Genomic DNA, 24,078 nt, shown 5'->3' with positions numbered 1-24,078 from the left:
AGCCACATTATATCTACGTCATTTTTTTGGTAATGGCGAAATCTTGGCTGCAATATTATAAAATTGCTGTAGGGATGATGCATCTACATCCATTATTGACAGCACAGGGGACATTACTGCATCCCACCACTTGGTTATGAGTCAATGATAGCTGTGTTAGGGTCAGATGGTGCCCCATCAATATCTCCGAAACCCCAAGAGATTTGTATATTGCAAGAAGTACTAAGTTAGATAAATACAGAGAGATTGCAATTCAACAACTACAAGAAGGGTTACCACCCAGCAGGGGTGGTTTTAGGTCATACAATTTTCAGATGCAATTTTTTTATATAAAATTTTAAATATAACGAGAACAGAAGGTACTAATGTGGAAACTAATTTTCTGCTACCTATACCCCCTTGATTTTCTTTAAAAACCCTCTGCTCCCCAGCTGGAAGAGGGCAAGGGGGGCATTGGCCTAACTGGAATTTAGCTCTTTATCAAATGAAATATATATTATGAGATGACCATGTGCACTGGATTTTAAAAATAACACTACCTTGCAAATTTATATGGCCCCTTTAAAATACGGGGTTGCAACAGTAAAAAATGGGGTGATTAACTCCCCCGGCAACACCTAAAACTTGGATATTTTAACTCAATATTAACCTCTTTAATTTTTGGTTCTTATGGAATTAGGCAATTTTGTATGGTGGGTTGACCTATTATAAATATAAGATTTTTTTTATTTTTTTTAAATTATTAGTCAACAATCTTTCATTATTATTTTTTCTTCTCACCTATAATTTAGTTAGCAAAATTGTGCATTTTGCACTGCCCCTAGAGACTGGAGAGCATTGTTCAGACTCCAGGATATAGTAGATACTGACCCTGCAACATTCTTAAACAGTAATTGCTTTATAAGTATGGAGCTCCTTTATATCTGTCCTTAAATGGATACAGCAGATGAGATAAGATAAACATTATGCTTATTCACTCAAAAATGCTGATTTTATAAAAAAAAAATACTAATTTTAAAACACGTATATATAGTAGTAGTACTTAATTTGTCATATATTACTGTGCATATACAAATTACTTATGAGTATCAATTGAAATGTACAGTGAATTGTGCCTTAGAGGTACCTGGTGGTGATCAGGGGGTCTCTCCATCAAAAAAACTGTCACCCAGAACAAACCTATCCATCATCACATCAAAACAAGTGACTGCTTTGAATTGTGAATGTGAAGTGTGTGTGAGATCTGAGAGGATCTGTGAGGGAGGAGGAGAAAAAGGATCAAAGACAGGGGAATAACTGCAGGGCATCAAAGGCTGAGCAGCACAAAACCTTCCAGGTCCTGGCTCAGACTGGCTGCTGCAGTCAGGTGCTCTGTGCCTTTAAGTGACTGTTTGCAGGAGGAGGGAGCAGTGTAGGGTGGAGCTTTCAGTTCGGGATGAATGGGAAGGACTGCAAACTCTAGCAAGTTTCATTAGACTGCAGAGCCAGAGGAAGGAACAGTGGGGGCAATAATATAACCTCACAGGAGTAAGGGGCAATACCAGGGCATTCTATACCCAGTGATCTAGAGGGGCAGAGCTAGAGAGTGAGGGCACAAACACCAGGATTACCTAAAGTAAGAAGTACAGCAGAGATTACACCATGGGACCCCAGAGGACTATCACCCTTTTTATTGTATTTATCAGCAACGTTTTCCTTTCTCTCCATGCCAAAGAAGGTGAGTTTTGTGCGCCGATGCCCAGTAGGGGTGGTCTGCTAGTTTATTTCTTCTTATGGGACCTACATACATTGTTGTAAGTTTGTGAAAGCCATTTGGGTAACGTATTATGTGGCCATGGATCATTTGTAAATGATTAACTGCCCCTCTCTCGGGCAGATTTACAGGGGGCAGCTGCCAGCTGGGTATGATAGGGTGGCTGCTGGTTTAGAGATTCCTGCCCATGTGGCTTTTAGACTGCGAGTTAGGAAGTGAGTGTTGCGCACCTGGGCAGTGAGCTTCGGTGACTTCACTTGTGAGTGAGCTGATACTTTTTCTTATAGTTGAGGTCTGCGGTGATTTGACATTTGGGATTTGAGTCTGGGGTGGAATGATCCGAATTCCAGATCTTTATTTTACTTTTATTTGAGAGTTTAGATTCCCATGTATCTTGAGTTTGTGTATTTCTTTTGTCTATGTTAAATGTGTAGGATCTGGGGGGTTGTATGAGTAGAATGTTGGGGGATTTTTTTTTCCACCCAAACTGTGTTTAAAACTTGTCTGGCTGATAAGGCGTTGCTGGCCTCTGGCAATGTAAAGGTTAAACTGTAGCATGTTTGGAACCTTGGGCAGCGTTTTGTTTTTTTATGTCTGAACTGGGGATTGAAACTGATCTGCAGGGTAAAAATCCTCTTCCCTATTCTGATCTGTTGGGCCCCAATATATGGTCTTTTCTATGCCCACATGGCAGGAGAAGGGTTAAATATTAAATCTGAATCTACCTAATGTGCCTTATTTGTAAGTGGTCACAAGAATACCCAGACATGACTGTGCCTACTTGTTTTGGGTGGCAGAGTAATTTGAGGTACATAGGCCTGTGCCCATGTTTCACATGGTTTGTAATTTAAACAAATGTAATAAAATATCTTATAAATTATATTTTGGTAACAAAGTGCATGTAATCTCTTGGATATTAATGGGGTTAATTAAGTATTGAAATTTCTACTCATCCTCACAGTATTGTGAATGCCAAATTATCCCACCTGGTCAACAAATCTTGTTTTCCCACGCCTGTGTTATTAAAGATTTAAGATCACTATATACTGTAGTTTAATTTTCATCATTTCTCAAGTTCTCCTTTGTGTGAAGTTGGTGTCATTACAACTAATAATAACTTAACACCTGCAGTGCCTTACACAGTTTGTATGTTCACAGCTCAACTGCTGATTTCTGCATATTTATATATTTCACTAATTTGGATTCAATGTTTCTCTCTAGATGAGATCACACATCCTCTGATTAATGGAAATAAATTACAAGGTGAATTTTTGGAACATGTGAGATTCAGAAATAGTGTGAAAGATCCCTGAGGGGCGACATTTATAGACTCTGTGCCAGGGGAGGAGATCATGTGCCAAACATTTAGATTCAGTTTACAAACTAACACTTTACAGCTGTTTAACAAATGAATTAACTAATTTTCTGGTACCTTAGAAGATAAACCCTTTGATTACCAACCAAGACTGTATGGCACAGTTGGTGGTGAACAATGTCAGTTTTTGCCCAGCCGGCAGGTAATCCCTCTGACCGCCACATGCCATGAGTTGAGGTTGAATTTGTGGGTCAGAGCAGGCAGACGTGATATCATCTCCCAACTCATTTCCAATTACAGCTTCCTGTAAAATAAGTGCATTATTTACCCCTCTGTGGAGTTTTCAAGCTTTACAACATCCAGTGCATAATATTTGTGTATAGGAACTTCTGAACAGAGAATTCTATGTCCACCATGTCAGACGGTCATGTGGAAAATAATCTCAAAATCTGAGATTTTCTGACCAGGTCACCAAGATTATCTATAGGACAAAATAGCCTTTCACTATAAATCTGTTCATATCTGAGTTGAGATTTTTTAATTTATACATTTTGTCTTTTAAGTAATATTTTAACTATTTAACATTTTATTATAGTGGCTTGCTGCTGTTATACAGTGTTTCTCATACACCATCAGATGTTGTAAACTCTGCTATTGCATGGTGTTTTGATGGACTGAACATTTGTGGAATACTATTACAACAAAGCGATTTATAGGAATAGTTTGTTTTACCTTTAACCCCATTTATCACTACAGGTCAGTATCACATTTGGGTTTCTTGAGATTTAGTAAGTTTTAAAGGGATAGTCTAGTCAAACTAAAACGTTGATAATTCAGATAGAGCATGCAACTAATTTACTCCTATTATCAATTTTTGCTTCGCTCTCTTGGTATCTTTATTTAATAAAGCGGGAATGTAAGCTTAGGAGCCAGCTCCTTTTTTGGTTTAGCACCTGGGTAGCGCTTGCTGATTGGTGTCTAAATGTAGCCACCAATTAGCAAGCGCTACCCAGGGTTCTGAAACAAAAATGTGCTGGCTCCTATGTGTACATTTCTGCTTTTTCAAATAAAGATGGCAAGAGAACGAAGAAAAAATAAAAATAGGAGTACATTTGAAAGTTGCTTAAAATTGCTGCTCTTTCTGAATTGTAAAAGAAAAAAATTGGGTTTGTGTCCCTTTTTAAGATGAGCTCTAAACCGTACTTGGATGGTTAGTATATATGTGTGTGTGTATGTATGTGTGTGTGTATATATATATATATGATATAGATATAGGTCCTGGTGGTTTTGTAACGTAATGGACCAAAAATTTGAGACAATACCTGGTACTTGCTTTGGAGAGCGATGTGGTTTTTTTTTTACGGGGTCCCATTTTATATTGATATGGCTCTTGGCAAATGCCTTTAGCTGTCTTGTGATCTCCTGTTAGTGAGCCATTAATGCTTCTAGATCATTATTTTTATTATTTATATTTTAGCATACATCAACCATTCCCAGGCTCTTAAAATTGGTTGTTTACTTCTTGGTTTTCATTAAGGTTTCATAACTAAGTTTAATTAATATAGATATTTTTCTAGTTACGTGTGTGCCATAAAGTGAGGCTCGACAAACCCAGGAAATAGGAAGTCACTGACTCCTAGAATTTTATTACCCCTGGCTCCTAACTTTTTGGGCCCTAAGCAACATATCTGTGTACAAATACCTCAGTCCGACTCCTAACAGTATGTCTGGCTCCTAAATTTTAAACAGATTTGTTGACCCTGCATCGAGTCACTTGCCTAATTAATACTGTAATTAATTTCTTCTGTAATTTATAGTTGGTGACCTCCGACCCCAGCATATGATGCCTTTTAACTCCTTGTTTTCAAGAGATGGTTGTAGTTTGTGTAACCAAAATGTTATCATGGTCACTAACACGCTGGCAGCATAAGGCCCTATATGTCTTTATTAGAAATAAGCTTGTACCCCGGTTCGCTGGTAGCCATTGCAACCTCCTTGTTTGGGCACAGGGTTGTCAGCATTGCTGTGAATATGACCCACACACTCAGAAGTTATTCTCACTAACTGGCAATGGGGAGCGGCTGCTCTGAGCTTGTCTTGATTCACTCTGAGGAATGCTGAGTGTTCTGCGTAATTAACCAGCTCTCTGACTTTCAGGGTTGTAAAACTCTTGTAAAACCTTAAGCTTTGTATTGTGAGCATGAGTTAGTAATCCTCTCTGGGTTCACCCTGTAGGAAACTATGGGAAATTGTAATATTTGAAGGAGGGGCTCCTTATAAATGCTGCAAAATATAATTATCCAGATGACTTTGTGTTGCCCTGGTGTGGGATATGAGGGGAAGATCCTATAGGAAGCTGTGTGAGCCGCTGTCATAAACTTGTCGGATAGTAAAAAGTTACAGGATAAAAAATACTGATGCAATTTGTAGTAATACTGATTTAGAGCGATTGTACTAAATTCTTTGAAATGGCATACTAGAGCAATAAGACAACCTTTTATGTTACAACATCTTATCGCACTGTTGTGTTAATCCCCCCACCACCACACAAACACACAGGTTAAAAACATAGCCAAAGTCAGATCTGGAGTAACAATGCACTTCATCAAGGGGTTCATGTGCATAGCCTCCAATCATAGGTTGTGTTCAGAGTTGTAGTGTATTGCTGCTCTGGAGACGATATGCAAATCATATCCTCTTCCCTAATTTAGATAAAAGAGAGTTTTATTGCTATCTGCATATGCTTCTTACTAATAGTAATTCATTTTCATTCTAAACAATCCTTGTTTATACCCATAACAACAAGCTCAGCATGTAGTGATTCCTTTTAGTGTTTAAAGGTTTCAGGTATCTACGTAATCCTAGCTGAGGTGTGTTGAATTCTAGTTTACATGTTGGTGTCTGACTTAATATAAACTTACACAGCTCATCAGTATGTGTGACATATCTCACATATACCATTGCCATCCTTATGGTCATTCAGTTACTAATGAATGGCTTTCTCATGCTTGATGGGGACACTCATGAATATGAATGAACAGGTAATGTCCTTGTAAATGTTGTCACCTTTTTGGAAAGCTCTTGTTTGCATACTGACTTCAGCTTCTGTGGGGCTTTGATATGAAAAATACCTGTTTACATCAGCAAAAGGTCATGTTGACAATCCCTTTTTTTACTAAAGGCTTTTTGTCCTTTTTTAATCTTACAGGAACTTTTTTTTTTTGTAATATGAATATCCCTCGTTTCAAAATGTGTGAACTATAGGAAGGAATGGTCAGGAAACCCCCAACTTTTCTTTAGTGATTTGGATAAAACACAACAACTTTCCAATTTACTTCTATTATCAAATTTGCTTCATTCTCTTGTTATCCTTTGCTAAAGGAAAAGCATTGTGTGTGTGTGTATATGTATGTGTATATATGTGTGTGTGTGTGTATGTATGTATGTATGTATGTGTATATATATATATATATACAGGTGGCCCTCGGTTTACAACTGTTCAATTTAAGCCGTTTCAGAATAACAACCTATTTTTTCAGTCATGTGACTGCTATTGAAAAACATTGAGAAGCAGTACATTGATTAAAATAGCCAGTAGGTGGAGCTGTCTGCTTGTGTTGCAGCAAAGATATGCAAGCCAAGCAAGCTGAAATTAATTTGTGTAACTAGACCTGAGCTATCGAGCAGTTTTCAAAGGAACAAGATTTTTCTGTCTATAAATCAGTCCAAATTGGAATGCATATAAATAACTGTTTGCAGAAAAATGCAAGTAAAGTCTGTGTTGTGTGATTATTTTATTAGGTTTATAATGCTGTTAAGGAAATGTTTTTGTTCATTTAACTTAGTTTAATTATATTATCTGTGTTGTGTGATTATTTTATTAGGTTTAAAGTCTTTATTTCAAAGCTTTAAAAATAATGTATTAGGTGTTACTTATGACAATTTTGAGAGGGGCCTGGAACCTAACTCCCTCACTTCCCATTGACTTACATTATAAACTGGGTTTCAATTTACAACGGTTTCGATTTACAACCATTCCTTCTGGAACCTAACCCCGGCGTAAACTGATATATATATTCTCTTTCTCTTTCTTTTTCTCTTTCTTTTTCTCTCCTTTTTCTCTCTCGAGCTAGGACCAAGAGAGAGGTGAATTTCATAAAGTAATTTTGGAAAGTTTTTTTTTTTTTCTTTCTATTGTACAGTGTGAATAATTACAGTTTAATTTTCACTCCCAGATCCCTTTAAGATTTTAAACAAACCATTGCAGAGTGTTTAGGCAGCCAATAGGTTTAAACTTGCTATGCAGTAACTCTAGATTTCTCTTTACAGACTGAGGTTATTGGTAGCATATTTTTCCCTTCATTTAGATGTGATGAGGCATCTGGCAGCATTTAGGACGTGTTACTGTTTCCCTGGGATTTTCAGCCACTGGTCTATTTAGTAAGAAATAGCTGTGCTCCCTGGGGGTAACACCATGTGTGACCTTCCCTAATAAGCAGTTTTTTTTTTTTTTAATTTTAGGAAAACCCACTATATGTGATGATCTTTTTAAAATGGCCATTGTCTCTTGTAGAAATAGGAATACATTGGACATTTTTTTGGATGCACTTGTTACTGTGTACTTTTAAAGGGACATAAAAAAGCAAAAATATTATTCTAATGTGTTAGAGTAATTTATTATTGCACTGTTACTCATTTGGTAAGAACAAAAATGTTCAATCAAAGTAACAGATTGTGTAAAGAAAAACAGCAAATAACTTACTTAAAATCTTTTAAAATGACACTTAGAAATTCTCAGTGTAGCCACTGCCCCCAGTGTAATGAGTGGAGATTTTTTTATTTTTTTTTATTCTGTCAGTTCTGGGCATGAGCAGATCTGACTCCCTGTTATTGAGTCTATTCATTAGCCTACAAGTTTTGACATCAGGCTAAGATAAAGCTTCCTGCAGAGACCTCTGCTGCCTTTTAGGGCTGTGACAGGAAGTAAAAGACACTGCGCAAATCTAGTGTTAAAAATAAATAAATCGTAAAATAATTAAAAAAAAATTAATACATATTGCAATGCTTTCTATTACGTATAAGAAACTGCTTAGTTTCATTATTTTATAAAAAAATAAAAAAAGCACTGTTTAACATCCTTTTTATGTGTACTCCAAAGCAGCAATACAGTCCTGGGAGCTAGCTGAGTACATCCTAAGAGCCATATGTGCGTACCCACCAATCGGCGACTAACTCCCAGGAATGCATTGCTGCTTCTCAAGATATGTACATATGCTTTTCAACAAAGGATACCAAGAGAAGAAACCAAATTCAATATTTTGGAAAAAATAAAACTTCATTCTTTCCAGTTCATTAATGAAATCACTTGATCGAGTAATAAGGCGTATCTAGTGAGTAATTATAGTCAGATTGTTCTCACCAGATTCAATAGATGACTAGTTTGTAAAACCTTCCTATTGTGTAGGGTGGAACCATTTACCAGAGCTTCCAGTGAGGGTTTCAACACCCTGTCTGGGACTTGGCAGCACTGGACATATTAGTGAGAAATGAGGAAACCAAATAGTGAAACTATAAGATGCCTTATTCAGAAGAAGTTGGGGGCAGCTGCATAAATCGTTATTATAATTTTATTATATAAATTCAATGCACCATCTTTTTTTTTATGAACATAAAAAATCTGTTGCTTTTGTGTAAAAATGTTGCTTTCCTACTTTCCCTAGAGAGGCTAAAAATCTAACATACGTTTTCTTCAAATTGCTGCAAATTGCCTAAACTAGCTATTTGATTTGCAGCATTTTCTAGAAAACCTAGGTTACATATTTTGCTTTTTGGCATCTCTAGGGAGTGTGGAACAAGCATCATTTTTGTACAAAATAAAGCTGTGCTTTTGATGATGTTTTAACCCTTTAAGGACACAGCTTTCAGTTTGCTCAATTGTTTTATGACAGAAAAATTCCGTCATATGTCTTTAAGAGGTTAATGTCACTAATAGTGTGTATTGTGCACCTTGTATTTGGTGTATTTGCATTTAGTATTGGGTCATAATCTCTCCATAGTTCATATTTGTTTTGCTGATACGGATCCCGGTTTCTGTTCAGTGAAGGGGAAATTCCAGCACAGGAAGCCTGATAGAGTTATCCTGTTAGTATTCAAAGTCTCTTCCCATACACATGCCTGAATGTCCCCTCTTCCTTCCCTGTGACCGATTGTGGCCGGAAACTAAGGATAGAGGCAAATACTTGGTTAACCTCTCCCCTGCCCAGTACAATGACACACAGTAGCAGTTTTTTTCTATTGATACCTCAATTTTACCCCTTTATTGCTGGAAAAGTGTTTAAGCACCTTAAAGTTGGGATGAAAGTGACATTAAAGTGAAGGTCAATTTTCATCAATGAGTGCCCGGTTTTTAAAAATACTTTTAAAAACAGGGGCACTTTCATTGATGAAAATTAACATTGCACTGGATTTGAAGAAATTCTTACCTTTTACTCCTGCAATGCCGGATCGACGATCCCCCTCCTCCTTCCTGCTGTAGACCACAGCAATGACGAAACTGGCTTGCTCCAATCACAGCCAGGCATCACGAGCTGGACGCTCTGGGGTGCAAGCCATGATTGGAGGAAGACTTTTTTCGTCATTTCTGACGTCAGTACAGAGGAACTGAGGCTGAGATCGGCGATCCGGCATAGCAGGAGTAAAAGGTAAGTATTTCTTCAAATCCAGTACAATGTTAATTTTCGTCAATGAAAGTGCACTCATTAATGAAAACTGACCTTCACTTAAACTTAAAATATAACCCCCCCTCATTTTTTTTTTTAAATTTATTTCTAACAATATGTAACAAAAATTCAAGTGTCATTCAAATGCAATTCTTTGATATATATATATATATATATATATATATATATATATATATATATATATAAAATTTATTTATTTTTTGCATTAGTGACCTCTGTCAAATACAACATGCTACATAGTCACATAGTAATTGCTTATGGCAGGATTTAATTTATGTCTCTAAAGGGCCACAGTAGAGGAGACAAGATACATACCCAAAATGTTTTTAAGGGGTGTATCTCTGGACTGCAAAACAGAGAAAATACAGTTCTCTATGATTCTAAACATTATTTGTATTAGTTATAGGGATATGAAAGCTCAGAAAATTTTACTTTTGTGGTTTAGATAGAGCATACAATTTTAAGACGCTTCAATTTCCTTCTGTTATGAAGTTGACTTTATTCTTGAGTATCCTTTGTTGAAAAGCATACATAGGTAGCAGCAATAGACTACTGGGAGATAGCTGGTGATTGGTGGCTGCACACACATAACCAGTAGTACATTGCTGCTCTAGAGCTGGCTTTCCAGGAGCCAAACACATTTTATTATGGAAACTACTGCGTACATATAACACATTACATTATTTTCTGTTTGCGTTTTTATCTACCTTTTTTAAAAAGACAGTCAAGTCAACATTAAAATTGCATGTCCTATCTGAATCCTGAAGTTTAAACAACTTTACAATTTACTTTTATCATTAAACTTGCTTTGTTCTTTTGGTTTCCTATGTTGAAAGCTAAACCTAGGTAGGCTCCTAATCTGATTTCTAAGCCGTTGAAAGCCGTCTCTTATCTCAATGTATTTTCACAGTTAGACAGTGCTAGTTCATGTGTGTCAAATAGTCAGCATTGTGCTCACTCCCGTGGAGTTATTTATGAGTCAGCACTGATTGGCTAAGATGCATGTCTGTCAAAAGAACTTAAAGGGACATTATACACATTTTTTTTTCCTCTGCATAAATGTTTTGTAGATGATCTATTTATATAGCCCATAAAGTTTTTTTTGTTTTAGTTTTTAAAAAAAAAATAAAAATATTTATTTATAGTTTTGCTTATTTTTAAATAACATTGCTCTGATTTTCAGGCTCCTAACCAAGCCCCAAAGTTTTATGAGAATACTGTCAGCTACCTTCTCCATCTTGCTCCTGTTTATGTAAAGGGTCTTTTCATATGCAAAAGAAGGGGGAGGGGGGGGTCTTATTTGCCACTTGCAGTGGGATTTCCAGCTACCTTTTCAACAGAGCTAAACTGAGAGTTTCAAAGTAAGTTTTTAAACCATTTTATACTGGATTTTTATATCAGTATCTGTGCATCTTATTCTTTATAGTAGTGTCTATTACATGCAGTTATATGAAAATGAGTGTATACTGTCCCTTTTAAGGACAGCCTGCAGAGGCTTGAAGACAAGGTAATGACGGTTAATATAAATGTGTTGGTTATGCAAAACTGGGGAATGGGTAATAAAGGGATTATCTATCTTTTTAAACCATAACTAAAATCAATTAGACTATGTCCCTTCTTAAAGGGACAGGAAGCCCACAAGTTTTCTTTCATGATTTGCATAGTACATACAATTTTAAACAACTTTCAAATTTACTTCTTTTATCAAATTTGCTTCATTCTCTTGGTATAATTTGCTGAAGGAACAGCATTGCACTACTGGCAGCTAGCTGAACACATCTAGTCAGCCAATCACAAGAGACAAATGTGCGCAGGCACCAATCAGGGGCTAGCTCCCACTAGTGTAGGATATGTGCGTAATCTTTTTCAACAAGTGATACCAAGAGAACAAAGCACATTTTGAAAATAGAAGCAAATTTAAAAGTGTCTTAAAATGACATGCTCTATCTTAATTAAGCAAGTTTATTTTTGAATTTCCCATTTCTTTAATATACATTGACCCTCTGTAAGCTGTTTAGCACAGCCATAGTTTACATTTCTATGTGTTCCACTTGGGGAAGCTTTCGTCAGGAGTGTGAAATGGTCCGTTCAGGACTCTCGGCTATCCCTCTGCAGGTGGTGAAGGACATAGTTCATTCTGGGTGATATTGCTTCCTCGGGCCCAGCGATATCTCTCTGCTCTGCACTGTTTGCTTTTTTTTTCCATTTGTTTATCTAGGGAGGGGGCATCTGTACAAGGACTGGTCGCACACACCTCTAGGGCTCAAAGGCTTATTGGCACAAGGTCTTTTTGCTTGGAAATTAGACCATAGAAAGAAAAACACCCAATCTGATTTTTATTTGTTAAAACACATTTGTTGTGATTTAGATTACAAACTTTATATGTGTCAATCATTGATTACTGCATGGTCTGTGCTGGGGGAATGGTTCTTTATCTTGTGGATATCTGTATAGGTCATTGTCAGGTTGAGTTTAGAGCTTGGTCATCATTTGCACAAAGAGATATGATGATTTAGTTTGTTTATCCTCTTTTAATTAATTTCAAAGTCCTGTTTAAGTCATTAAATTCCTCCAGTGACTCAGCACCAAATCCTTAAATTCCCATGCCAGGTGCTGGCTGCTCAGTAAACTGAACGCAGCTTCATCATGGACTAGATTGGCAGACATTGCTCTGCCCACATAGACAGCATTTTTGGCTGTTTGCAGTGGGCAAGCCAGGGCATGTCCCTGGAATCGTCTCAAGTCAAGTCCTGAACATTCAACGTATTTTTTTTTTTTTTTTTTTTTTTTCTCAAATAAAATTGTGTATACATAGTAATATAAAATATTGAGATTTAATTGCTGCACTATACATTTTATATCTGAGAAAAGTATATTGTTATAATTGTATATATTCTAATTTACTTAGTATTAAAGGGACACTGAACCCAAATTTTTTCTTTCGTGATTCAAATAGAGCTTTCAATTTTAAGCAACTTTCTAATTTACTCCTATTATCAAATTTTCTTCATTCTCTTGGTTTCTTTATTTGAAAAGCAAGAATGTAAGTTTAGATGCCGGCCCATTTTTGGTGAACAACCTGGGTTGTTCTTGCTGATTGGTGGATTGATTTAATCGACCAATAAACAAGTGCTGCACCAAAAAATAACTTGGATGCAAATAAAGATAGCAAGAGAACGAAGAAAATTTGATAATAGGAGTACATTAGAAAGTTGCTTAAAATTGCATGCTCTATCTGAATCACGAAATAATTTTTTTTGGGTTTAGTGTCCCTTTAAATGTTGATTTCCCGTTATATCTTATCCATATATATAATATGTTTTTCTTTTGTTTGTTTTTAGTTGTTCTCTTGGATTTTGAGAAGGCTCAAGGAGAGCTCGGCTGGTTGACTAGTCCATATGGCAAAGGGGTAAGTTTAATATACAAATATGGTTTATGCTGAGGTAGAAAAGTAGCGCTGTACTGTTTTTTTTTTTTTATTATTCAGGACGACTTTCCAATTTACTTCTATTATCAAAGCATGGCACTACTGAGAGCTATCTGAACACATCTAGTCAGCCAATTACAAGAGACAAATGTGTGCAGGCACCAATCACCAGCTAGCTCCCACTAGTTTTGGATATTTACTTATTCTTTTTCAACAATGGATAACAAGAGAACAAATTACATTTTGAAAATAGAAGTGAAATTCGAATTGTCTTAAAATAACATGCTCTATCTGAATCATGCAAGTTTCATTTTGAAAGTACATTTAGAAACTTGACTTTCCTATCCCTTTAAATGCCAATATTCAAAATCCCTGGGTTTTATGGAGTTTCCTTTATGGAACATTTGAAAATTAACATGATTTATACAAGTAACACTAACAAGATTACTTGCAAGTGACATTGGCGTACATCATTATTCAGTATGTTGGGGTAATTAGTCGTCGTTAGTATAAATGAGTAGTAATCAAAAATGTTAGAAATAATTTACTGAAATCTAAACTAGTATGAAAAAGTCTGCATGACATTGATCTATGTATCAATTGCTTTTTGGCTTAAAGGAAAAACTCTCACAACTGAATTGGCTGACAGGAACAGATCCTCTAACTTTTAAGAAACAAGCAACAGTGCACTATATATATATATATATATATATATATATATATATATATATATATATATATATATATATATATATATATATATATATATATATATATATATATATATATATATATATAAACATGGTATTATTTTTTTTTTAAGGTAGAACAAAGAAAAATGTCCTTTTAATGCGTGTATATAATGTGTGTGCGTATAAATTTCTTATAAACTATTGCAATACTAATATGTCTCTTCCTGTAGTGGGACCTGCTCCAAAATGTGATGAACGGAAGTATGATCTACATTTACTCTGTGTGCAACGTTCAAGAGGGGGAACAGGACAATTGGTTGCGTACAAATTGGATTTATCGCAGCGAGGCACAGAAAATATTCATCGAGCTCAAATTCACTGTGCGGGACTGTAATAGTTTTCCCGGTGTCTCTGGGGCTTGCAAAGAGACTTTTAATTTGTATTATGCAGAGTCTGACATGGATTACGGTACCAACTTCCAGAAACGGCAGTTCCGAAAAATAGATACGATTGCGCCTGATGAGATCACAGTACAGGGTGACTTTGCATCGCGTAATGTTAAGTTGAACGTTGAAGTTCGCTCTGTGGGGCCGTTAAGTCGTAAAGGATTTTACCTGGCATTCCAAGATATCGGTGCCTGTGTTGCTCTGCTGTCTGTCCGCATCTACTACAACAAATGCCCATCTGTAGTGATGGGGATGGCAAAGTTCCCAGAGACGGTGGCGGTCTCTGACTCTCAAACCTTGACAAAAGTTTCAGGGAAATGCGTGGATAACGCTGTTCACGTTGGAGTTGATATGCCAACCATGTATTGCAGTTCAGATGGAGACTGGATAGTGCCAATCGGAATGTGCCATTGCCAGGCTGGGTATGAGCATGTTGGTGACACTTGCAAAGGTAAGGGAGTGATTTTCTTTTATAGGCAAGAAAGGATTTAAAGGGACATGAAACCCAAAATTTTTCTTTCGTGATTTAGAAAGAGCATGTCATTTTAAACAACTTTCTAATTTACTTCTATTATCTAATTTGCTTCATTCTCTTTATATCACTTGCTGAAAAGCATATCTAGATATGCTCAGAAGCTGCTGATTGGTTGCTGCACATAGAGGCCTTGTGTGATTGGCTCACACATGTGCATTGCTATTTCTTCAACAAAGGATATCTAAAGAATTGAACAAATTAGATAATAGAAGTAAATTGGAAAGTTGTTTAAAATTGCATGCCCTATCTGAATCATGAAAGTTTAATTTTGACTAGACTGTTCCTTTAAGCAAAATGGTGCTGGCTGAATCAGAGCTGATAACTGCCCCAATTTACAGTTTCTTATCAAATAGATCAATCTGATATCTGAAACATTCCCCCAACCCCCCCTGCAGTGCAGCTTCTGTTCCCCCACCCCCTGCAGATAACTCATGGACATTGGACCGTGGGCTATTCATGTGGAGAGAACAATTTAGCACCATTTCTTTTTTTCTTCTAGAGAGAACTTCACTAACTACTGCCAATGAAGCGTGTTGTTGTTTACTAAGTAGCTTGGAATGTCTGTGAGCAATAATGAGCACCTCAGAATGTCTGTGTGCCATGTGACCCCTTAAAGGGACACTAAACCCTAATTTTGTTGTCATAATTTAGATAGAGCATGCACTTTTAAGCAACTTTCTAATTTACTCCTATTATCACATTTTCTTTGTTCTCTTTAATTTATTCTCTTGCTATCTTTATTTGAAAATCAGGAATCTTATTTTAGGAGCCTGCCCATTTTTGGTTCAGCACCTGGGTAGCGTTAAATGTAGCTGCCAATCAGCAAGCGCTACCCAGGGTTCTGAACCAAACATGGGCCGATTCCTAAGCTTAGATTCCTGCTTTTCAGATAAAGATAGCAAGAGAACGAAGGAAATTTGAAAATAGGGGTAAATTACAAAGTTGCTTACAATTGCATGCTCTATTATCAATTCATAGTTCATGTGGTAGGGAACTTAGTAAATTGATAGATAATAGATACAAATATAGCAACATTTTTTTTCTATTTCGAATATTGTATAATTTTGATTATTACAGTTAGAGAGCATTAGAAATATATAGTTTCAGATTTTTATAATTCGAATATTGTATTATTTGATTTGAATTATGCAATATTCGAATTTAGAAATTTTTGAATCGAATATTAAATTTAAAGATAGCATTAGAAATACTAGAAGTGTTAGATTGTTGTACAAACATTAGAAATTCGGAATAAATGAATGTGTTTAAAATTCAGTACATTTTTCAAATGTTGCTAAACATCTGCCCATCCCTAATTTTTTTAGCTCCAAAAAATATACACGCTGGCATCTGCAGAAAGCCGTAGCCCATTTTAGTCTGCCAGTTTAGCTTTCTCATAATAAATGTTGTTTACTTTAAATTTAAAAATCCCAGGGATTTTGTAATTCCTTCCTGTAAAATAATACTAGTGCAAAGTCATAGTGTTTTGTTCCCTTCCAACTTTCTACTTTAGAATATTTAAGATGATAAATGTTGGTGCATTGAAGGTTTACGAACCTTCTAAATGGTTATAAAATAATTTCTTCCATATTAGCTCCTCTGATTAGATAAGAGAGTATAGGATTTCCTCTCACGTCCCCCCACTTGAGTGCCACTGGAAGCAGATTTCTATGGCTTTGTGGCAGGTTGGCTTTCAGTTTGCCAGCAAACAATTGTCACTGTTCCCAGGCACCTCTCGCTAAACGAGCAGATGGGGCCAACTCCCGTCTTACAGCAGCTCTGAGGAATGCAGAGCGAGGGCTGTGCAAAGAGAGCAGGATAAGGTGAGCAGCCTCACTCTTAGTACGGCAGATGTGCGTATTGGCATGTCTTAGAGAGTATTTAACCACTTGCCTGCCGGGAGGTTAATCTGTACTGATTTTATTTTACATTTAGTAATAAAGTAAATAATCACAACAATGACCCATGCTTGCCCAGAATTTACATGGGCAAAATTCCCTGCCGCCTAAAACAGTGATTAAATTCCCTTGATGAACTATTTTTGCAAGGGTTAAAAATACGAACTGCTAGAAGTGTCTTATCTCCTTGATTGCCCAAAAATCACTTAGGCAATCAAGTGGTTAAATCACTGCTTCAAGCCCCCTGGAACCGGAGATTGGTCAAGATCTGATCTAGCAGGGGTATATGGCAAGGAACTAAACCATTCTCAAATCTAACTTTTTGCAGAATATTTCATTAATTCTATATGTTGTACACTAAGGGGGGGGGGGGGCTGCTGAAGTATCGGTATTGTGATCAAATCAGACAGGATTACTCCGACTATGACCTCTGACCTGGTAGTAGAAAAGTGCTTTTATTATAATGTTTATTTTTTGCAGTGCTATCTGGTTTATAAAAACCCTAGGGCACTAGACTAGCCTACATTTAGATGCAAATCTCTAGTACACATTTCTGATATAATCTTGACCCACCTTTTTTTAAATTCTGAATCAATAAATATGATAATGAAGATTCTGTATGGCTAAGTGCTCTTCGATCTTTTTATTGGCTGCTGGGTATGCGCTTTCTTCATGAGAACGCTTTAAATGAGCCGAGGGCTGGAAAGAGAATATTTGTTTTTGGGAGGGGGAATTAGATCAGGGGGGCTGCATCTTGACACTAAGGATTTCTACACAATGTGCTCACCGGCATCTATTGGGTTAAGTGCGAGGATATGTGGCTATACATTGCTGTTTATCTCATTAAAGGATTAGGTTTAATCTCTGGACTCAATGAGAGAATAGTCAGATATCTTTACATTAAAGTGAAGGTCAATTTTGATGAATTAGTGCCCGTTTTTTAATTAAACCTATTAAAAACAAGGGCACTTTAATTCATCAAAATTGACATTTCACTTGTTTTCTTCAAAAACTTGCCTTCTAATTCTGGCAGCCGCTCCAGCGATTTCCCACGGCCGTCGGTAGCCTCTGCAGATGTCAGAAATGACAAATCCGGCTTCCTCCAATCGCAGCTTCTCCACCAGGGTAATCTTGGCCTGATGCAACGCCGTGATTGGAGGAAGCCGGATTCGTCATTTTGGACCCGCGAAGACGGTTTGCAACGAGCGGAGGAAGTGCTGGAGCGGCTGCCAGGATTAAAAGGTATGTTTTTGAAGAAAATGAGTGAAAATGAGTGAAATGTCAATTTTGCTGAATTAAAGTGTCATTGTTTTTAATAGGATTATTAAAAACCGGGGACTAATTCATCAAAATTGACTTTGATAAAGATAGCAAGAGTTCTGCTTTCAAGTAAATAATTTTGTCCAGGTGATGTCATTACTGAATACAAAACTGCGGGCGCATAAATCTTGCCCCAGTTAATGTATATTTGCAGCAAAATATTATGGTAGATATTGTCTCACTTTTTTTATTTTAAATGTCTAGTCTGTAAACTACTATATAAATTGCATTGGTTATCATTCTTTTAAAATTAAAGCAGGTGTGTACTTAAAGGGTTATGAAACCCAAAACTTTTCTTTCATGATTTAGGTAGAAAATACTATTTTAAACAACTTTCCAGTTTACTTCTATTAGCAAACGTGTTTCATTCTCTTGGTATCATTTGTTGATGGAGCAGCATTGCACTAGTGGTTTCTAGCTGAACAGATTGGTGAGCCAATGACAATCGGTGTATATGTGTGTGTGTGCAGCCACCAATCAGCAGCTTGAACCTGGGTTCTTTGCTGCTCCTGAGCTTACCTCGATAAACCTTTCAGCAAAAGATAACAAGAGAAGGAAGTAAATTAAATAATAGAAGTAAATTACAAAGTTGTTTAAAATTGTATGCTCTGTCTGAATCATGAATGTCTAATTGTTGGAGGGGACCAGTTTTGAGGAGTAGCAGAGGGGTGGGATTGCATTCTGTATAATTCAAATACCTGAATTTTATATATACACAAAAATGGAATTAATACTCCTTCTACCTCGTTCCCTGGGCACACGCATGCCATCTGTACCTGTTCCTCCTGCCAACAGGACGTGTGGAGGAGGTTCGGTAATATGGTCTCTAAAATGTTTGCTTATAATACACAACTTTTGTGTATTCAGTAATTGCTGGAGCGGTTTATACACTGTGTCATTTTATGCAAAGCAGTTCTATTTCCCTGTGCCGTACCAGGACACAAGTTAAAGCGATCTCCTAGGCTAATGCAGTGCGTTAATAAAACAGCAACTGTTTTTCCGATTAGGGCGGTTTTGCTCAGTTCTCCTGTCTGCCTTCTTCAGAAGCCTAAAAGTAACAAGTTTTATTGGATCCAGATTGTGAATGTGTCTGAATTCTTAGAGAAGAAGAGAATAGAGAAAACCAATGGAGGTCAGACTTCGAAACAGAATAAAATTTCCCTGTAGGTGCCTTAAACCCACGGCCTGTGGGAGTCCGGCTAAAATATGCAAAGAATGAGGAACACATATATACATGTCCTGCTGAGCAGAGGTGCAGAAAGTGCCCGGAAATTTGGGTGAGGTGAGGCTTGTGGGACAATTTGTTAAAGATCTATGAAACCCAAAAAAGAGCATGCAATTTTTAAACCACTTTCTAATTTACTTCTATTATCAGTTTTTCATCATTCTCTTGGTATCTTTTGTTAAAAAGCAGAGACATATGCTTAGGAGCCGGCCCATTTCTGGAGCACTATATAGCAGCAGTTTTGCTAGAATGTTGTCTATTTAAAGAGCACAAGATGCAGCACTTTTTTTTGCCATGAAGTACTCTAGATGCTACCTAGGTATCTCTTTAACACAGAATATCATGGAAGTGAAACAAATTTGAGAATAGAAGTCAATTTGAAACATGTTAAATTGTTATGCTCTGTCTGAGTCGCAAAAAAAATAAATTTTCGGTTTCATGTCCCTTTAAGCAGAACTTTTGTTATTAAAGGGACACTGAACCCAATTTTTTTTTTCTTTCATGATTCAGATAGAACATGCAATTTTAAGCAACTTTCTAATTTACTTCTATTATCGATTTTTCTTCATTCTCTTGCTATCTTTATTTGAAAAAGAACGCATCTAAGCTTTTTTTTTTGTGTGGGTTTTTTTTTTTTTTTTTTCAGAACTCTGGACAGCACTTTTTTTTTTATTGGTGGATGAATTTATCCACCAATCAGCAAGAACAACCCAGGTTGTTCACCAAAAATGGGCCGGCATCTAAACATACATTTTGCATTTCACATAAAGATATCAAGAGAATGAAGAAAATTTGATAATAGGAGTAAATGAGAAAGTTGCTTAAAATGTCATGCTCTATCTGAATCACAAAAGAAAAAAATTGGGTTCAGTGTCCCTTTAAAGCGTGTAGCGATGAATTGCAGCTTTTTTTTTTTTTTTTTTTTTTGGGGCAGTCACCTACAAAAAGACACTTTGTGTAATTGGACATTTTATTTGCAATAAGCCGGGTGTCTGTCTGTCTTTCCCACATCTTGCCGAATTCCACAGAGACCCTAGATGTCCTTCAGTATTTGTCTCGCCCCACGCAGACATTTCTTCAACAAGAGGCGCCTCAGGGCGACCCTGTTTCCGCTGCTCGGAGATGGGTAGGATTAGTGATCAAAATGGAGCTAATTAGATGTTTGCTTGATAGTTAAACAAGTCAGAATTGTCTTTTTACAGGAAGGAACTTGTTCAAGCAGGTGATTTGGGTGTGTGTGGGGGGGCGACGGATATCTGAAGACAGTTGCAGAATGAACCCCTTCAGCTGCTGGATGCAAACAATCATGGGGTGTAGCGATTGTTTATCAAAAGGCACTTTATGTGCCAGACCTGACATTCCTCGTAGCGCTAGAGGTCACCTTCCTATCTTACATACTATAATTTATAGGATCATTGTTCTAGTTTATTAGACAAATGTTCTGTCTTGTTGGGAATTGCAGATATCTATCTGTAGGGCCTATCGCTCATAAATCTTCTTACAATAAGACAGGATTCCAGGTGCTGCATCACATTTATGATAATGGGGCCAATTAAACCTCTTAAAGGGACATTAATGTGCAAAATACAATTCTGATGTGCTAGAAAATGTTATGATTGCACTATAGCTTGAGCAGACCTATGTAATTTAAACCTGCAATTGGGTTAAACACATAGTCAAAATCCGCTCTGGACTGGCAATGCGCTACTGGTCTGGATGTGAGATGTGTTCAGCACAGGATCAGTGGTGTTTTGCTGGTGCTTATTTTAACTATGTGTTTAATGCCTTTGGGGGGGCTAGACATAAAGTTCTGTTCAAGCAACAGTGCAGTAATAAATTCTCTTGCACATTTAAAACATTTTAGTATTGCAATTTTATATCCCTTTTAAAGGGACATAAACCCCCAAATTGTCTTTCATGATTCAGATAGAGCATGTAGTTTTAAATTAACTTTTTTTTATTTACTTCTATTTTCAAATGATTTTTTTTTTTTTAGTTCTATTGGTATCTTTTGTTGAAACGCAGGTATGTAAGCTTAGGAGCGTGGACATGTCTGGAGCACTATATGGCAGTAGATTTGCAAGTGCACTTGATGGCAGCACTACTTTGTCATGTAGTGCCCCAGGTGCCTATCTAGGTATCTCTTCAACAAAGAATACCATGAGAACAAAGCAAATTTGATAATAGAAGTACATTGGATTTTTTATTTTAAATTGTGTGCGCTATGTGAATTACTAAATAACATTTTTGGGTTTCATATCCCTGTAATGGTGTCTGACCCAGGCTTTCACTATTTCCCTACTTATCTCTGGTCTTCATATCTCATGTCTATTGTAAATAAATATCACCCCCCTAAATAATGACTAAATAAATATCACCCCCATAAATAATGACTAAATAAAGCAGCCGCTTGTGGGGCCTTGTGAAGGGTCCCGCGCTCACTACGTGCTGGCACAATCTGCGGGGAGCTGACCCTTGGGTTCTGGGAAACGGACACTGTAGCTATTTTCTGTATGATCCATTCCTCACCCCGGATGAGCAGATGGGGGAAATCACATGGGGACATGCTTCTATGTTTTTTTAAAGTATTTTTAGTTGCTTAGTCTAGTTTCTTATTTATAAACTTTATTTTTACTTCTTTATCGCTGATACACGGACAGAAGTTTTGTGTTAATTACAAAATTGGAGAATTGGGAACTTAAAGTGTTCCCTTTTTTTCCTTTTAATTTATTTAGAGCCAGATTACAAGTGGAGAGGTAAAGTAAGTTTTTCGCTCGCATGCTAACCCGATGCACGCAAAGTCGTACTTCAAATATTGCGTGCGTGTTAATGTATTCTCCCATAGAAGTTGATGAAGCTAAAAAAGTGGGGAAAAAACACTCTACTCGCATGCAAACCCTATTGCATATTCTCAAGTGTGCTAACCCGACATAAAAATGATTAATATTTCTCATTCCAATGTTATTCACATAGAAGAATATGTTCTATATATTCATAAATACATATGTGTTGTCCTGACAAAATCATTTGACAAAGGGAATGCCCGAAACATCAGGAGCTTATAACTATGGAATACATTCTTGCTAATTTGAAAAGTCCATTGAGTGCTTTCTGTACTTTGGGATATATGGAGATATATATTCATTTTTTTTTTGTGCACAAATACATATTTATACCTACATATATAGATGATGATTATATTTATATATATATATATATATATATATATATATATATATATATATATATATATATATATATATATATATATATATATATATATATATATATATATATATATATCGAGAGAGATAGCTAGGAATATCTATTTACAAATAAATAGAACATATTCTGCTATGTGCAGAACATTGGAATGTGAAATATGTACAGTAAATACACAGTATAACTTTATTAACTATAAATATTGTATAAATATGCAGTACTTTTTTTTTTTTTTTTTTTTTAACACCTGAGACCTCATATCTTTGAGTCCTTATAACTTTTTATTGCAATTGTTAAAAAATAATTGTGTTATGAGTGTAACTGTACTTTGTAATGAATGTATTTTGTGACACTTTTGTGTTTTGCAAAACAGTTGACCAGAGCTCTGAGGACGCACTCTCCCGACAAGCGTTAACTTCAATTGCGTTCAAGCGATCGTGTTTACTTTCAACTTGTAATACGAGTGCTACACCCGACGCGCGTAATCAGATGCAATAAACCCCTTTTCCCTTACGCGTAACTGTTCGTGTGACACTCTTAATCTGGTCCATAATGTTTAGAGCAGGCCTTAACAAATTCAGTAGTTTGACACATATATGTCTATGTATTAAACCATTTACTTGGCTCCTAAGAATAGCTATGGCTGGCTCCAATGGTTTAGAGGATAATGCACAGAAGTTGTGTTCTGTGATCAATTTGATGGGTTTGCAGTTTCTGTCACCCTAACCTAGCAACGTAAAACATCAAAATGTACTTAAGGTTCTGTTTGTGGAGGTGACTAATCTTAAAGTGACATAATGTAATCATAAAGGGCTTTAGAGCATTTTATTATAGCATAAATGTTCATGTGTAACTGAATTAACCCCATGAAAGGGTTAAATAGTTCATATCCTGAACAGAATATGGCCAGTGACTGAAAGCTTCATGTTTATTCTGCTCATATAGGCTTCTCTAGCTTAAAGGGACACTAAACCTAATTTTTATTTCTTTCATGATTCAAATAGAGCAGCAATTTTAAGCAACTTTCTAATTTACTCCGATTGTCAATTTGTCTTCGTTCAATTGCTATCCTTATTTAAAAAGCAGGAATGTGATGCATAGGAGCCGGCCCATTTTTGGTTGAGAACCTGGGTTATGCTTGCTTATTGGTGGGTAAATGTAAGCCTCCAATAAGCAAGCGCTCTCCATGGTGCGGAACCTAAAATGGGCTGTCTGCTAAGATTTACATTCCTGCTTTTAAAATAAAGATAGCAAGAGAACAAAGAAAAATTGATAATAGGAATAAATTAGAAAGTTGATTACAATTTAATGCTCTATCTGAATCACGAAAGAAACATTTTTTTGGGTTCAGTGTCCCTTTAAGAGTATCAATATATTGTTGCTTATGAGTGAAATTTAACTGCATAGCCCCTTTTGAAAGGGTTAATTACATCATTCAGTGTGAACATTTGGGCAGTAATAAAATGTTCTACACATTAGAGATTTATTGCTTTAATATACATCAT

The 24,078-nt window shown here is 36.4% G+C and overlaps 1 protein-coding gene across 2 annotated transcripts in view; it reads left to right on the top strand.

Annotated features, from left to right (window-relative positions):
- The first annotated feature begins 1,453 nt into the window (after positions 1-1,453).
- Positions 1,454-24,078, top strand: part of EPHA2 (EPH receptor A2) — a 41,422-nt gene continuing 18,797 nt past the window's right edge. Inside the window, exons 1-3 of one of the 2 annotated variants that reach the window (XM_053690254.1) lie at positions 1,454-1,717; positions 13,150-13,217; positions 14,158-14,824. In XM_053690254.1, the coding sequence (XP_053546229.1) occupies positions 1,642-1,717; positions 13,150-13,217; positions 14,158-14,824 (811 nt within the window). In that variant the 5' untranslated portion in view covers positions 1,454-1,641. The remainder of the gene's footprint in view (positions 1,718-13,149; positions 13,218-14,157; positions 14,825-24,078) is intronic. The other variant, XM_053690253.1, reaches the window with a different exon arrangement.

The sequence above is a fragment of the Bombina bombina genome, chromosome 8 (genome assembly GCF_027579735.1).
Source record: "Bombina bombina isolate aBomBom1 chromosome 8, aBomBom1.pri, whole genome shotgun sequence".
Classification (NCBI taxonomy): Eukaryota; Metazoa; Chordata; class Amphibia; order Anura; family Bombinatoridae; genus Bombina; species Bombina bombina.
Note: the sequence above shows the minus strand (reverse complement) of the source record. Positions and strands in the feature narration are given on the sequence as shown.